The sequence below is a fragment of the Macrosteles quadrilineatus genome, unplaced genomic scaffold (genome assembly GCF_028750875.1).
Source record: "Macrosteles quadrilineatus isolate MER2022 unplaced genomic scaffold, UCM_ALF_1.0 Scaffold_4__1_contigs__length_99947679, whole genome shotgun sequence".
NCBI classification, from domain to species: Eukaryota; Metazoa; Arthropoda; class Insecta; order Hemiptera; family Cicadellidae; genus Macrosteles; species Macrosteles quadrilineatus.
Window position 1 is genome coordinate 85232471 of NW_026542597.1, and position 16992 is coordinate 85249462.

General features: G+C 34.9%; 1 protein-coding gene across 1 annotated transcript; it reads right to left on the reverse strand.

Moving 5' to 3' along the window:
* Positions 1 to 1812: 1812 nt before the first annotated feature.
* LOC128992517 (putative sodium-dependent multivitamin transporter) lies at positions 1813 to 14572 on the reverse strand. Its single transcript, XM_054416130.1, has 9 exons — positions 14440 to 14572; positions 8646 to 8867; positions 7977 to 8201; positions 7235 to 7350; positions 5858 to 6100; positions 4938 to 5112; positions 3840 to 4064; positions 3025 to 3179; positions 1813 to 2037 (listed from the first exon to the last, which is right to left on the reverse strand). Exons 1-9 carry the CDS (start codon positions 14548 to 14550, stop codon positions 1836 to 1838), a joined length of 1674 nt encoding a protein of 557 aa, XP_054272105.1. The 5' UTR covers positions 14551 to 14572; the 3' UTR covers positions 1813 to 1835.
* Positions 14573 to 16992: the final 2420 nt, after the last annotated feature.

The following is a 16992-nucleotide window of genomic DNA, read 5'->3' on the forward strand; positions in this document are numbered from 1 at the left end:
TAGAGTAGAAAATGTTGTAACAAAAGTTGATGTTTTATTTGTGTTTTCTTCCATAGTTGGTTTCCTTACAGTTCAGAAATATTTTCCAAATAAGATTGTATATCTTTTACCTATGACCGTTTTTTTAAAGTAGCCGTTTCAGTTCAGTTCTTAGAATTGAAAAACATCACATAAAAGCATTGTTTACTTACATAACAGCATAGTTTTACTTAACAACTTGGGTAACGGACCATTGAGATTCAAGGATTAAAAGAGAAGAAGCAAACTTGTATGCTTTGAAAGCCAACTTATCAGCTGTTTAGACCAATTTAATTGTTGATGAGTGGTGCAATTAGTGTCTGGTACAATGATTCATTGCATCACTGTCAATTGAGGTTATAAACAAAAACATAACCTCTCTTAGAAATTATGAGTAGTGATTGTTAGTAATTAAAAAACTGTCGTAGGTAAAGTAGTGTACGCAACTCTCGTTATTAGTCTTTACAACATTCGTAGAAGTTTTTAAGGCAGTGTCGTAAAGACTAACTTAACGTGATTGTTGCTGCGTAAACTACAACTATATAAAATATTATCAACATAGGCTGTGATAGAGACAATTTGATTCTATAAAACTGATAAGTAATAACCACAGATGCTAGACATAGTTACATATTTTAGTCCAGAGTTTGAGGTGCTGGTTTATCTGGTGCACTCTACTACGGATGCATTTTGGCTCCATTCCACTCACCAGTATTACAGCCCTCGTCCACATCGTGCTGAACTGTACTTAATATCAAATGCTTCCATAAACTGTGTTTTTTACACTTTTGTATATAACATGTGACTTTTCTTTATCCCAAGTCCTTCCCTTAGTAGATAAACTCTGAGCTGGTTGCATAGATGCAATTAGTTAAAGCTCATTTGTCGCATACAACAAATTTTTTATTTATTTTTTTAATATTTTTTTAACCTAGCCAAAATGAAAGGGCAACTTATTGTAATGAAATGTCATAGCATTTAGTATAGCCATAGCTACCTCTAATACAAGGCCGTGGCATTAAAGTGGCAACTCCGCAGTTTGCCATTCTGAAAACAGCTGTTGCACTAATCTATAACAGAGCGTATGAGCAATGTTTATGTTTACAAGTTTGTAACCATGGCAATAGCCTTTCATTGTCATTGTCATACACCAATGCTACGGCCTTGTATAAGAGGTGGCTATGCTTCAGCCAATGGTCATAGCATCAAATGAAATACCTAGAGAGAAATTAAATGCTGGCTATCACTCTATGAATGGGTCATTCGACTACTGTAATTTTATTGTATTACAGCTGGTTGGTACAGATGGTTGTTAACAGCTGGTCCATATAGGTGAGACTTCTATCTTGATGAATAGAAGTCAATGGTAGCACTTAGATTAGAGTAAATGTTTCCATTTTAAATATTCATTAGATTTTTCTACTCCCAAACGAGAAATTACAAGACAACTCTTTGTGGTCCTAAAAACCTGGTCAAGGTTTTCCTAAGTCTTTTGCAAAGGTTTGGCTTTAATTTGACATTAAAGCCTGTCCCCTCCATTAGATGGGCAAAGGTACTGGCCAAAATAAAAACATTAAAACACTTGTAAGATCAAAAGCACTGGCTTTTGTTTTTAGACAAGATATTTTTTGTCTGTAGACTGGCAATGGCAGCTTTGGCACTAAAATCATCCAAAGCTAAGAGATAAAAGCTGCATTGATGGCTGTCAAGCTTTAACGTACACTAAGAAATGAGGCCAGTAGTACTAGCTAAAAAGTGACAGCTGATGTTAAAACACTTCCGCATTGTTTATAGACAAGCCGATTGAGAGAAATGAGCTAAGTATCGTCTTTTTTATTTTTACCATACATAACAAGGTTTTCTCTTCGTTGTTGATTTTTCTTCAGCTGTTCTGTGTTGTTCTTTTGTAAGTAATCAGTCAATAAGCTCACTATCAGTCCCATGAAGAATGATAGCAGACTTGAAAGAACAACATTCCACCAGTAGCTTAAACGGCGCACGTAGAAATACTGTTCTGGTCTGGAAAGTAAAAATAAAAGACTAAAATTCAAGTTTGTGATAAAAAACAAGTATACGGTCATTTTTTTAAAATCTATAAAGCAGGAAATAACAAAGGCTAGCACTGTGTGTGCATTTTACCTTATTTTTTTTTACCTAAAGCTCTTTCACATTGATGATTTTACAAGCTTAAAGATTTGTATTGTTATTGTTATTGCTAATGTGCTGGGTAACATTGATAATTTTCCAAATTGCATTTTATTTGAGCACTCTTCTATAAACACTACTGGCACATCATTTGCAGTTCAATAAGTTCGCTACCTCAGTTTTTAAGCAGTATTTATGTCTTTAAAATATCATACAATTTGAAAACTCCATACTTTTATTATTGTTACATTCATTTTCTTATACTCCCTTAACACATTCACTACCAGGCGACCAGGTTACACTATAGTTGTCACACAGAGGAGTGTGACGGTTGGTAACGTGTTAACAGAATTTGGGCAATTTGAGGGGAAGGGATATTCCATCCCTCTACCTCCCCTAACTTTGAACGAACAGCTAGGCTGATAATATACAATAAGCTAAAAAATAGTGTTAGGGGAACCCAAGAAACCTTCCCCTTAAACCACCTAAGTTTTGTGAACATACTTAAATACTACCTTTGACTATATAGGTTTAGTTCATGTTTGAGGTCAACCAATGTCTTAAGTCACTTGTTTTTCTTGATGTTAAAAGTTAAAGTATTAAGTGGTATTAAGTTTAAGTATTAGTTAAAGTTAAGTGTTAACAGTTGAACGCTAGCAGACATTTTTTCCATAACGGAATCTGTAGTCAAAAGTGTGGATCCTAACAAATTGGTAGCTTTTGTGTAAAATCTGTAAAGCCACGTTTACATGAAGCCAGTTGGCAAGCAGGTTACCTGACTCAGTTAACTTAAAATACACTAGAGCCAGGTTATACTGGTCTCATGTAAACGTGGTTTAGATACTAGTCTATTTGGCCTACCTTAACAATGTGGTTTGAGAGCTAGGTGGTGTGAACAGTGTGGAGTTAGAACATCCGATGATGGAGCTAGGAAGGTTTACAACAGGAGGTCTTTTGCCTCCGAAGTTGAGCCATAAAGACAAAGACAGTCCAGACACCAGAGATGCTAAAGCTCCCTAGAGGGAAATTCAAATTTTATAATTAGAAATTTTCAAAAAGTGAGAGCATTTTTGTGTTCTACACCTAAAAACCCCCAATATTGTTTTAGTAACAAAAAAAACGGTATCGAGCTGTCCTTGATCATTGGGATTTTTATAAATGATCCTGGCTGAAAAATGATTTTAGCCAGTAACAAAGCTAAGTAGGACATCTCAAACACCACACACGCCTTCACCTTTTAATTATATGTGGGTTGAAATACGATACAAAAACAGATTAAAAAGATCTGTCCAATCCTACTCCATTCTACACTCATCCAACATTCGCTAAAAAAAATATCCAAAGTACGTCCCCGTTTACTAAGCAATAGCAATACCATAGAGAAGTAAGGTACAGAGACAACTTTCTTATCAATATCATTATGGGACGACCGTGCGCTTTCAGCTTTATGTTTTAGTTTTACAAGAAATAATCTTTTGACATGCAAGGAAGAGCCCTGTTGAGCACTGTGCGGAAATTCCTATCGCACAGGACGCACCGGCACAGGGACGTTTTGTTCTTTGCCCTACATCTAGTGATAGACACCGATGTACCATTGAACGTTTCCTCTGTAGCAACCTAAAAAATAACATTCCTGGGAATCACGAACAACAATTAAAAAAAAATATATATATTACCGCTTCGTTAGCAACTGGCACGAACATGCCCAGTGTGAATGTTGCCACCATCGGGCCCCCGACAAGCCCCGTCAGTGTGAGCCCCACTTGGAGTATCCCCGCCAGGAAATGGGCGAGATATGCCATCACAATCAGGAGTCCTCCACATACACAGGCAAGTAGCTTAGATAACACCAACACTTGGCTGTCAGTCAGTGATGCATGTGTGTAACTGGAGTAGAGTGGCTAGAGGAACAGAGAGATTGATAATAGATAATACAGATAATAAGTTATCTAACATCTAGCATCATTTTGGATAGTAATGCTATCCAGCAACAGGTAAATGTTAAATCGTAACAATAAGACTGCAGGGTTTCAACCGTGTCCGTAAGTAAAATGTTAGAAATGCCGTTGTTTAGATGGATTGCAAAGTATTGTTTTTTTTTATAGTCAAAATAGGAAAAAGTTGTGTTTACCCTGTGTGTTCTCATAATCTGATTATGTTGGTTCTCAAACTTGTTTAAAAAACGTATAGGTTTAAAAAATCTGTCCCGACCAATCAGGTCTAGGTCTTACCATGAGACATAAATAACTCAATAGCTTATTCCCTGTAGGAAATTTGTTTAAACGTGTCAAACAAAGTCAAATAAATAATCTCTAGAGTTCAGCAAAGGGTTGAAAAGGTACTATATTCGGTTTGACGATATCTTTTATTTAATGTTCAAACTTAAATCTAACATCCTTCTTAATTATGTAGTATGAAACAGTGCAAAGGGTGACTTGGTGCAGTTATAGTGATGAACAGCCCTGATAAAAAATTTCATCATTCCGATTATGGATGCTGGAGTGCCACATTGGAATAAGGTACATAGGAAACATTCGGTATAATTAAGCGGAGTACTTTCATGGATTGGCTACCACTATAAGGCGATTGGTGGGGCAGAGAGTCATAGGTGGCTGTGGTATTTGTGGGGGGAGGGGGGGCAGGGTCAAAGTGTTTGGGTATTTGGAAGACAAGGAAGTAACATTTTTTTGGATTGACTACATTACTGTCCGTCAGTATTCGGTTAAGGGAATTCACACATCTCCGATTTTTTACATCTAACAAGAAGACATTACCTTGATGAAGTCGTGTACGGAGATGTTAGCTAGAGAGTTGAGTGTTGCGGAGATACTGCTAAGAGAAGCGGAGAACACTCCAGCCATAACGAGACCTGACATGCCCGGCCACATGTCCAGTACATCCACAACAAAGAATGGCACCAGCTGGTCTTGACTGGCTATGGATCCTGCCCTTTATAGACAGTAAAACGATTAGACTTTTTTGTGGGTTTTTTTGGCTTATTTCTTTAAAGGGAACATTTTTCATCTATAATTTAATCGAGATATAGACACAATGCTGTGTCAGGTAGAAAAGATGAAGCTATCAAACAATCGTCACAACGTTCTATTGAGAGACAAATTGATGCATATTTTTGTAATGACTGTATATATTATTATTGCAATGAAGCGTAATGACTGTAAATTATTGGTATGCTAATTTTAGAATCTGTTGTAATCTTGCTGATCTAGAGACATATTTTAATTAAATTTGGAAAATTTGTTTACTTCATACTACGCTACCTATCAATTTTTCAATAAAAACGCACCTTATTTTCTTCCCTGTAGCAGCAAACCTAAGTACTCATTAAACTTAATGATTTTGAAATAAGAACTAAATCTGAAAATTTTAAGGGAATAATTTAGTGGAATTCCAGCCAGGTAAATGGTAGTTCGTTTAGTCTGCAGGTTTACTGCGGTGGGGGTATTTTAATACTATGACTTGACCAATCATCCTAGAACTGTGGTCAAGACACAAGCACTAACCTGTCTTAATAAATATCATAAAAGAGGCTATTTTAGTGAATACTTGAATACAGTGACTATTTTGACTGACTACCGTCAATGTACCACACACAGACAAACAACAACACAGTAGCAACAAAAAGTTAAACAAAAAAATTGCACTTTTTAAAACACAAACTTACAATACAACTTACGCAAGAGGATCACACAGATGATATCTTGAGTAGAGGCAGAGTCCAGCAAAAGACAGTGAGAATGAGAATGCCGACGTTATCAGCCAAGAAACGTAGACAGTCTTCCTGGCTGTCTCGTAGTCTTTGAGGGTAAGATATCTTTGGACCTGAGCTTGATGAATCCCGTAGGAGCCCAAGTAGGTGAATGTTCCTCCGATCAGAAGAGACCACCAGGTGTGGCGTTCAGTTGGGTCTAGACTGAAACTGTTGAACATCGAGTGATAAAAATGAGAAATACAATGCTTGTGTTGCAAGGGGGATTCAAATCTTAAAGTGTTAGCCGAGCAGCTAAAATACAAATGAAAATTTGTAAGACTATAGTGTTGATGATTCAGAAACATAGACTATATGACCCTAAAGGAGACAGAGTGGTTGAGAAGATGGGAAAGAAAAGTAATGAGAAGAATTTACGGAGGGATACAGGAGCAGGAGATTTGGAGATTAGCACAAACCAAGAGCTGAGACTGTTGTATGGGGAACTCGACATGTCACTTAAATTAAAATAGGTACAGGAGATTAGGCAGGCATATGCAAGATTTATCTGCCACTAAGAAAACATTCAGTGGGAGACCAGGAGGAAGAAGAGGCAGATCGAGAATAAGATAGTTGGATGATCTGAAGGATTACCTGCAGCTGGAGGTGAGAATGTTGAGGGCAGAAAGCGAGGGGTGAGGAAGATATGTCTGGATGCCAAAGTTCTACATGAACTGTAGCACTGAGCACTGAGCAGTATGACCTTGCACTAACATATTTATGATGGACAAGTGGTTAAAGCTGGAATTTGCTTTTGAGAGTTTAAGGGCTGAAACTAAAGATTTTTTAAATGAAGAGTCATCAAATGATACTAATTTGGCTACACAAGTAGTCTAGCTTATTTGATTTCAAATTCAAAGAATGCCAGTTCATGAAGTGTGCAGTCGCCTTTACATCTTTTAGTGATGTTGATTAATTACGTGTATTCCAACAACTAGTCAAATGTCAGATAGTAAACTTTAACAAGGTTTTGACAAGTTCCTCACAAAAAAACATGAAAATACTTTGGTTCACTTAAATTGGATGAATCTTTTGCTCAATGGTATTTGGCTAAACTGAGTTCAGATAAGTTTTTATTCTGTCCAGCTGGTGATTGACTATATATTTTGTCCATCGGTCAGAAATTTCATCCACTGACGACGATTCTGTACATAAACTTCATAAGTGCTGTCTCTCTTAGGTTAATAATTTACAGTTATCTTTTGTTAAAAATGGTTGGATGAAAAACACTTTCGAGACTAAGCATTGTTAACACAAATGAATAAATCGTTTTCACACTATTAACAGCTTGTGTTTTATACTTACTTTGAAAAGTTTAGCCGTCCACCTTCTGATGCGATTTTCAAAATGTTAGTGAAGCTTCCTTTATCCAAGTACTCTGAGAAAATTATGGATAATACAGCCAAAGTGGATAACATAAACTAGAACAACAAATTGAACTTTTATTTATATATAGGTTTCACGCATTTAACACTATTTAGACACCTCTAAAACAGATGATTGGACTTTCACCACTTTCACTGAGGACCTACGCCTGAATTTTTTATCTATAGAAGCAGTGGGGTTCCAAGGGGGGGGGGCTATTGACTAAATTAGAGTTAAAGTCATTATACCCTGGAAAAATAAATTATAAACATATACACTTTGTCATAAAAACACAACTGAGGTTTTTTGATACAGTTTTAGACGTTAAAATGACTTTAGAAAGACACAAAACGGCAAAAAAAATACCAAGATTTTTATATCGGACATGCTTACTTTCAAGGGGGTGTCTCATACCCTCCAAATTCCCTGGTAAACAACCCACCCCCCTGATAAGTTGTTAGAAACACCACTGTATGCAAGAGCTGTGAATCTTGGTAAACTTTTTAGAAAGGTTTCAGCGAAAGAATTAGCTAATAATTATACTTAAAGAGGACCCAGAGGCTCTAGCTCCAAGCCACATTGTTCACAGTTTTATTGGCTCAATATGAGCAATGTATATTTTTGAATCATCAAAAGTTTACTAACGTTTATTTCAATATCGTTCTACATTCTACGTAATTACCTGGAAGACATCAGTCATTATGACAGCTTTGATTCCTCCAATGGTGGAGTAAAAGGTGCAGACAGAACCGACGATGATGATAGACCAGAGGATCGGGATTCCAGAGAGAGTCTCCAGCGCAAGAGACGGAGCGTAAAGTACGACGGCCATGAACATCACACTCTGTACTGGGTATGTGATAGAGGCTAGAGTACGCACACGTCCACCAAACCTCAGATACAGGTACTGTAAAGAGAGAGAGGGAGTGGAGTGTTGTTGAAAAAGAAAAGAGAATCAGAAAATTTTTTATCATTATCATGATCAATTGAGATGGGGACCTAGATGCAACCAAAATATGAGTGAAGGATGAGAGACGTTGCATCTTTGTTACTAAGATTCTCACAGTTAACACTGTCTCTGGTGTTCGAGATGAACCATTTTCTCTCCTCACTCGCTTCTCATCTTGGACAACACTACCGTACTTCATGTTCGCTGTTTCACCAGTCAGGATAATTTATTTAAAGTCAGGAACAGTTGATGAGTCCAGCTTTGAGCCATCAAAAAGCTACCGACTCAGATTGATCTGGCAACCTTTTGATTGTTATGCGAGCACTATAATATATCAGCTGTCAAACTTGACCAGAACTCATTAAGCGATTCACAAGACAATTTTAGATAAACTTTTCTCACCTCATAAGTTGAAGAGGATCCCACCTTGAAGAAGACAGGCAGGAAAAGATGAACTGTGATGGGGATGACGATAATAAGTGAAAGGTTTGCCACAAAGAAGATAGCACCTCGGAAATACACTTCTGCGGGAGTTCCGAGGATGGCAATACCGGACATGTGGCTGGCAGCCAGTGATAATGCTACTGGCAGCACAGACTGCCTGCGATCTCCTAGGAGGTACTCCTGCAATTGATAAGGAAGAGAATCAGATGATAGACCATGTTGGACTAAGAATTTAAAAGCAGCTGATTTCTAAGTGAAGAATTTTTTTCTTTGTCGTACCCTTACATTCTATGAGGCAAGGCTCTGCCCTGGAACCGTTTTACACATTTCAGGCTAGGTCTAGATGGTTGAGGGATTTTTATTTGTCCTAGGACGCTAGGCATGAGCCTTGGATTGTTTTTCACATTACTTTAGGCTAGCCTTGGGGTTGCAGCATTATCACTTAGATAAAATCTATTGGTGATTTGGCGGGATTTAAACCCGGGACCTCATCCTTGGACTGAAGTCCCGTGCTCTAACCCCTTGACCAGCTCGCTCCCCAAATGGTTAAGGGACCTTTGCATAGCCCCTACTAAGTTTGTATATACTGTACTGTATGTTTTATATGGTTTGTACAATGTTGTATACTGTTTCATATCCTGCAGCAAGTCAAAGGTAAAAATTCTAAGTTGCAATGATTTTTTTTACTATATGTCTACAGTAATGAGGAAAATTGAATTTATTGTAAAAATAAACTCATTCAATTAATACTTGATGTTAAATTAATTGTTTAAGTTTTCATGTTTAAATATTAAATAATTAATTTTGTGTACAATCTTTTATTTTATTTCAGATAGCACTCCATATCTGTTAATAATGTAGTTATATCGACAAATTACTGGTTCCATTCTATTTAGCATGTAGAAATCCATTAAAAACGACACCCAACACAAGTCATAAGTCAAAATCGTAAATTATTAAAAATTCCCCCTACTCTCCTAGAAAAACAACAAAAACATGTACCAATATGTTAAATCTCTTATGGAGGTGGTTATATTGACCTAAATATGGTTCCTATCGATTCACCGTGTATACAAACCTTGACAACGACTTCCTAAATGACTTCAAATCGTGAAGCATGAATTATTTCAAAGTTTCCCCTCCCCACCCCCTAAAAACCATGTTCCCCCATCGGGACTCTTAGGGACTCATCGGATCTTGACTTCTATTGGTAAAACGAAGTTAAAACTAAAGTTTCATCCCTGAACTATATTTTTAATTTTTATTTAGTATTTTTCCTGTACTACCTCTCCAGTTATCGAAACTGAAAACGAACTCACTCTGAAAACGAACGCTCTTGTGTGTATCATGTGTTTACTATGAACAGCTCTAATTAATACAAATTATTCGTCTGTTTAAGTAAACAACATCTTTTCATCATAAGAAATACATTAGTATTTTGATGGCCTGCGGGGCAAAGCCCTAGGACTTTTATTACAGGAATTGGTGAAACGGGACGTCTGTACACAAAAAATACTTAATTTTGACACATCGTTTGTACAAATCCATCCATTATTAACGGAGGAGTAGTGTTTTGTAGAAATCGCCTTCACAGACTAGATGTGAACCTTAGTTTTTAAGATTAAATGAGTATTAAATGAGATATGGTGATTTTAGTGATACGTGACCGCCACTAACTAACTACTAACTAACTACCAGAGGTCACGTATCACTAAAATCACCATATCTCAGTAAATACTCATTTAATCTTAAAAACTAAGGTGTCAATCGATTTGTATTAAAGTTGCCTTAAAAAAGTTATTCTTGTATAATTTTTGTAAAATTAACGGTTTTTGAGTTATTTAAGAAACAAAATTTTAAATGGCTGCCATTTTGTTTTATGAATTGGAAAAATCTTCATAATTTTTTGGTAGCTTTGTCTAGTTGTCATAAATGTTTGTGCAAAGTTTCAATTTCGTATGTTTAACCATTCTTTAGAAACAAATTAAGAACTGAAAAAAATAAAATGGTGGCTGTGTGAGTAACTAAGGACTTCCGGACAATTTAAATATGATATTTAGGTATGTCTCTTACCCAGGAGCAATGCCCTAAAATATTGGTAGAGATATAATATAGATATAATTTAGATCAAGAAAAAAACGTTTTTAAATTTATGAAACTTTAAAAATATGAAACTGTTTACTTGTTTCCCGCTAATACTTACCTTTGTAGCTTGTTGCTGTTAATGGGTAAGTAAGTTTGAATTAACATAGTGACAGCAACAGTGTAAACACCCTTTTTTTTGCTCAAAATTATTGTTTTTTAATTTGAAAAGCCCAACCATGTAATAGTAATTTTAATTTTAAAAATGTAAATGGCCGACATTTTTGGATTAGTTATTAATTTCCCATATATGGAATGTATCTACCCTACTAATCCTACTAATATTATAAATGAGAAAGTTTGGATGTATGTATGTATGGATGTTTGTGACAAGTAAACGCGAAAAATACTGGTCGGATTGGGCTGAAATTTGGTGTGGTAATAGCTCACATTCCCGATTAACAAATATGCATTCTTATCTCAAAAGTCCTTTCGGGCTCCGCCCCAGTGGCTCTGGAGTTTCCCATGTTAACCTTAATTATTCAGTTCATTCAAGAGTCGCGACAGTTTTACAATCGTTATGATACTATACGATAGGCAAGTGACGTCATAATCAAGTTCATTAAGTTCAATTTCTCATCACGTCCGAAGCACCTCGCTCACCGTCGGTGGTCGGATTCCACCATTTACAGGGTGTCCATAAAAAACTTTTCAGGACTTGGGAAATGAATCCCCATACTAAAAGGAAGAAAAAAGTTTATAGGAAGGTATGCCCGAAAATGCATATTTACCCAGATATCCGCCATTTTGTTTTTTATACAAAAATATTTTTATCTATGAAGTTTTTTATTCGATGATTATGAAATTTGGTATACATGTTAACATACACAAGACCTATAATAGAAAAAATAATAAAGTTGTTCCGATTGTAAATTTCAAAATGGCGGCTGTTTAAATTTTTCTAACTTAAATAACTCAAAAACGGCTAATTCTATGAAAAAATGTCAAGAATACTTTTTTTTAGCATTTTTAATTTCCTATCAAACGATACCAAGATCAAAAAGATCAGACAAAAGATAACTGAAATATAACGTTTTTTGTGTAAAAATAAGGCAAAGTTAGTCGGGGAACCCTCAATTTTTGCCTTATTTTTACACAAAAAACGTTATATTTCAGTTATCTTTTGTCCGATCTTTTTGATCTTGGTATCGTTTGATAGGAAAATAAAAATGCTAAAAAAAGTATTCTTGACATTTTTTCATAGAATTAGCCGTTCTTGAGTTATTTAAGTTAGAAAAATTCAAATGGCCGCCATTTTGAAATTTACAATCGGAACAACTTTATTTTTTTTTCTATTATAGGTCTTGTGTATGTTAACATGTATACCAAATTTCATAATCGTCGAATAAAAAACTTCACAGATAAAAATATTTTTGTATAAAAAACAAAATGGCGGATATCTGGGTTAATATGCATTTTCGGACGTACCTTCCCATAAACTTTTTTCTTCCTTTTAGTATGGGGATTCATTTCCTAAAGTCCTGAAACGTTTTTTATGGACACCCTGTATATATCGATGGTGTCCACTGAGTGACGGACGAGATCAAGGTCCGCAATAGTTCGTCTAATCTCCGCTAGGTGTGTCATTGTCGAGTGAAGGTCCGCAACAGTTCGTCGTTCGTCTAGTCTCCGCTAGATGTCACTAGCCTCGACATCTACTAAATCCATCGCAGTTTCTTTATTTATTCGTATTATAAAAGAAGTAAGCCCAAATAAACAAATTATCTTCAACTAAAAACAAATATTAGTTAAAAGCTAAACTAAAGGACAGCTCAACGATTTAAATCCGCGCTAGTTAACAAAGAAAGCTGTGTATCTGCTTATACGTTCTCGCAGCGATTTATGAGAAGCTAGAACATGACTACCCTGTTTGACCAGCGTGTTTGTTATTCACAAAATGCAGGGTTAATAATAAACATTATTTTAAAAGCCGAGAGTCGTGTTCTATACCTACTAGGACCGATGATTGGCTTATAATCAAACAATATATTCATTTCCTGTCGTCCTGCCGATTGAGTAATTAGTCACCTGTAATAATATGGGAAAAATTAATCAATTTTGAATGGGAAAATCGGGGCCAATCAATCGTCTAATAAATGTTTTCTTGACTTTAAATTCCCATAAACAAGAGGCATTTTAGCGAATTACCCATATAGGGAATAAGCTATTAACGTAGTACTCTTCGGTTTGAGGTCCCTACAGTCCAAAACCACCATCGGATTCTGTTAAAATCCTACTATCCTACTAATATTATAAATGAGGAAGTTTGGATGTATGTTTGTGAAAAGTAAACGCGAAAAATACTGGTCGGATTGGGCTAAAATTTGGTGTGATGATAGCTTTCATTCCATATTAACATATGCATTCTTATCTCAAAAGTCCTTTCGGGCTCCACCCCAGTGGCTCTGGAGTTTTCCATGTTAACCTTATGAGTAATCATATTTAAAAGGAATAAAAGAATTTCGTCAGCTCTATTTCAATTACACAAGTTGGTTCTATGATATTAAATAGCATTAACAAGTTAAAAGGTTTAATAACAGGGTACAGTAATATTAATTTTAATATAAAACTTCATTGTAGAATTTTTTCTAATTTATGTCAATGGTTATAGAAATAAATACCCCCGCCGCAGCAGGCCTGCAGACTAAGCAAATTTCAACTTGTGTGATTACATTTTTACTAAAATATTTCCTTAAATAAGACATATATTTATTCCATAATTTTAATAACATTAGATTTAACGAGTACTTAGGTTTGCTGCTACGGGAAAGGTAAAAAGTGTTTTTGACCATACGTCAATAGTATAGGATGAAATAAATAAACACATATCCATAAACAAGTAAACTACAACAGTTTTCATTTCCTCCATAAGAATAACATAGGAATTTTATATTACACTTTTTTTAATTTTCTCTGTGACCGTTAGGCATACAACAGCGCTTCAATATACTAAATTATTTATTTTTTAAGCTCTACAAAATGGTTTAGGAAGAAATTTCAAAATCTTTTGTTTTTAGGGTCAAAAATGAGAAAACCCCATTTTTACCCCCATAAACCCCCGTTCCCATGGTCCATTGAAAAAAAAAATCCCATGTTATTCTTATGGAGAAAATGAAAATTGATGTACTTTACTCGTTTATGGACACATATTGATAACATTAGGCAAATTTATTTCATCCTATACCATTGACGAATAGTCAAAAACACTTTTTACCTTCCCCGTAGCAGCAAACCTAAGCACTCGTTAAATTTAATGTTATTTAAATAGGGAATAATATGTCTTATTTATGGAAATATTTTAGTAAAAATGTAATCAGACAGGTGGAAATTCGCTTAGTCTGCAGGTTTGCTGCGGCGGGGATATTTTCTCATTGCCGTTTCATCCTAGTATAGCTGATGTAGGTCATAAGACGCTAAGCTGACAAAAAGTCTTTATTTATGTTTGCATGATAAATATGAAGAATAAGAATGCCTTGTTGAGTTGAGAATATAAACGGTATTTTACAGTGGTTAGTTCTTTGTCAGCGACTCACACTGAACATTAGGTTCAAATAAAGTAATAAACATTTTCTAAACATCTATTCTATCTTCACATTATCGAATTACATACCTCAGTAGAAGATTGGCGTCCCCCAGTGTATCTGTAGTATAGTCCGATGGCAGTCAAAATAACCAGCACAGCTACCAGTACGGCGTAATCGGCTGCTGAGAATGTTCTCATTTCTCCAGACAGGAACGGAAAACGCACTTCAACCATTGTAAACTTTAGTCACAAAATTATCAAGAAATGAAACAAGTCATAACCACGTCACTAAAATGGCATACTGTGCAAACATGAATTTAGTAGGATGTTACATTGTTTTAAAGAAGAAAAATAAACTATAGTTAACAGCAGTTAGGATTAGTGAATGTCTACGAGACATTTTTAAGCTGTACTGCTCAAATTCACAGTTACTGCAAGACTTCGGTGCATATTGAGTCTGTTTGTTTACTGTCTGTCTGTGTTTACTGTCTGTTTGTTTTAATAGAACAGGTGATAAGAAGTGAAAGGGGTAATAGTCAATGGTGATATTTTCTTTGAAATTATGGGTTTTTTAATTGGCAGACAAATTCAAGCTTGAACCTAAAGATAACCTGGTAACTAATTTATGGTAAAAAAGTAGTTTGTCAATATATAAAAAATTAAAATATTTAAATTAAGTGAATTTCTAAATACAGATTAAATTTTGTAAGCCTCTTAAGCGGTTATTGTTGGTACTCCGACTTAAATTTAAAATTATATACTGTAGTTGAAAAGAAGAACTTTCATCTCATTTCAAGTATACACTGTCAATAATCGACACAAAACGTTATTATGATTTTGTGTATTTTTATTTTAGAAATGCAATATTATTTGTTTTCTGAGATATTTTCAAGTGGACCGTATTAATTTTTCTAATTAAAATTGTATATCATTGCTTACATGCTAATTAACACCATATACAATAAAAATTAATAGCCTACATTTAAATATTTGATGATTAATATAAATTTATATATAGATCTTAAGGCACACAGTTTAGTAATATGTCACCTTACCTTGGTTAAAATAATGTCACTAAATATTAACTATTTTAATTTGCACATTCTATTTTCTCAGACAGATTAAGTTTGAAATAAAACAAAATGAACTAGTGAACAGCATTAAACCATGAATTGAAAGCAAATCGTCAGTGTCACTAACTAATCAAGATTAAGATTGTTATGTTGTTCTACTGATGAACTTTAGTCTGTGTGAATCACTCATTGCATGTCTAGACTCAAAACTATGTTTTGAAGCTAAACGATTAACAATTAAATCTGTTATTGTTTGAATCATCGCGGATTAATAACATTTGTTCTTAAATTATGTAACAGTTAGTTATTACAGTTACTACCAAAAGCTATTGGCCTTTGCCGTCATATTATATCGATTTCATCGTTGTCTACACTACCTAATTAAATAGTTTCTTAAGAATAATGAAATAAAGTTATACAATGTTTAAATTTACGATAGTTCCCTTCATTATAGTGCAAAACCTTCAGTGCAGCCAAGTTTTACTGTTATCTTTGGACAATTGAAGGCGTTGCTTGCCAAATGCAGTATTGTTGCTAGCCAAAGTAGAATTTTCTCAACGCCAGCTGTGGAGAATTAGCTAAACAGCTGTTCTTTTTACGTATTTGTGAATTTACATGAAGTCAGCACAACAAACTAAATTTAATAATTTGAAATTTTGTTTACATACATTAAATAATATCAATTACTTATTTTTTTTAAGTCCTATCTTTTCGTCTTATTTTAAAAGTTTGTTAAAATACATATCTTATAGATAATCGATTTTGACGAATTTTGCAAGTCTGAATAGAAATTTGTATTTAAATTTTTTATACCAAGTCTTACTGTACTTACTCAGTATATTTTTGTAACTAAATAAATGTAATCGAATCAGTACAATTAAAGAATTAAATTAGTAGACGGGTTTTAGAAAATCAATACTCGTGTGTACTTATGAATATTTTTTTGCTATACATATTTTAAAAGTTAAGAAATAGGGAACTAAAATATTTCGGTTTTCCCTTAGTAGGCATACACAAGACTTTTTTCACCACACTATGATGTTTTACATACGTTAATTGGTGGCTGAAAGCTACGTTTTGCTGGCCATGCCAGTTGTCATCGTCATTTGGGGACCGAGCAGGTTTTTACATACCTAGGGCCGCAAAATCAGCTGCCTGCTTACTTTCTTAAAACACAATCAGTATCCATAGGATTGCAATAGAATTGATTGTTTTATTGTCACCGCTGCCTAGCAACTATTTCTGATTCCTCAAACTATTTCTTCACACCTTAAAGTTTTAGTTGTGTTGACTATCATTGTACATTATTATTGTGGTGAATAGTGGTAATAGGGTATAGTGTGGTGAAAAATAGCGTTCGTACCACGGACCGAAATGCTTTTGCAGCTCTCGATCGTTTTAAGTTAAAAACTATCTTGAGCCACCTCGAGCCGGCAAAACCTAATTTTTGGCCCTAGGTACGAAATATACTATTTCACCACACTCAATTAACTGCTTCTTTCCGTTCAATTTGATACCAGAAGGTTGTTGTTAATTGTTTACAGAAAGGGACTGGTAAATTCAGCTG

Bases quoted from the DNA above. Each gene is read 5' to 3' on its own strand.
- LOC128992517 (XM_054416130.1), bottom strand. From the start codon at position 14,550: ATGAGAACATTCTCAGCAGCCGATTACGCCGTACTGGTAGCTGTGCTG. The intron at 8,202-8,645 runs GTGAGAAAAGTT...CTCTCTTTACAG, and splicing joins GATCCTCTTCAACTTATGAG to TACCTGTATCTGAGGTTTGG. The intron at 6,101-7,234 runs GTAAGTATAAAA...GATGTTCAACAG, and splicing joins GGACGGCTAAACTTTTCAAA to TTTCAGTCTAGACCCAACTG.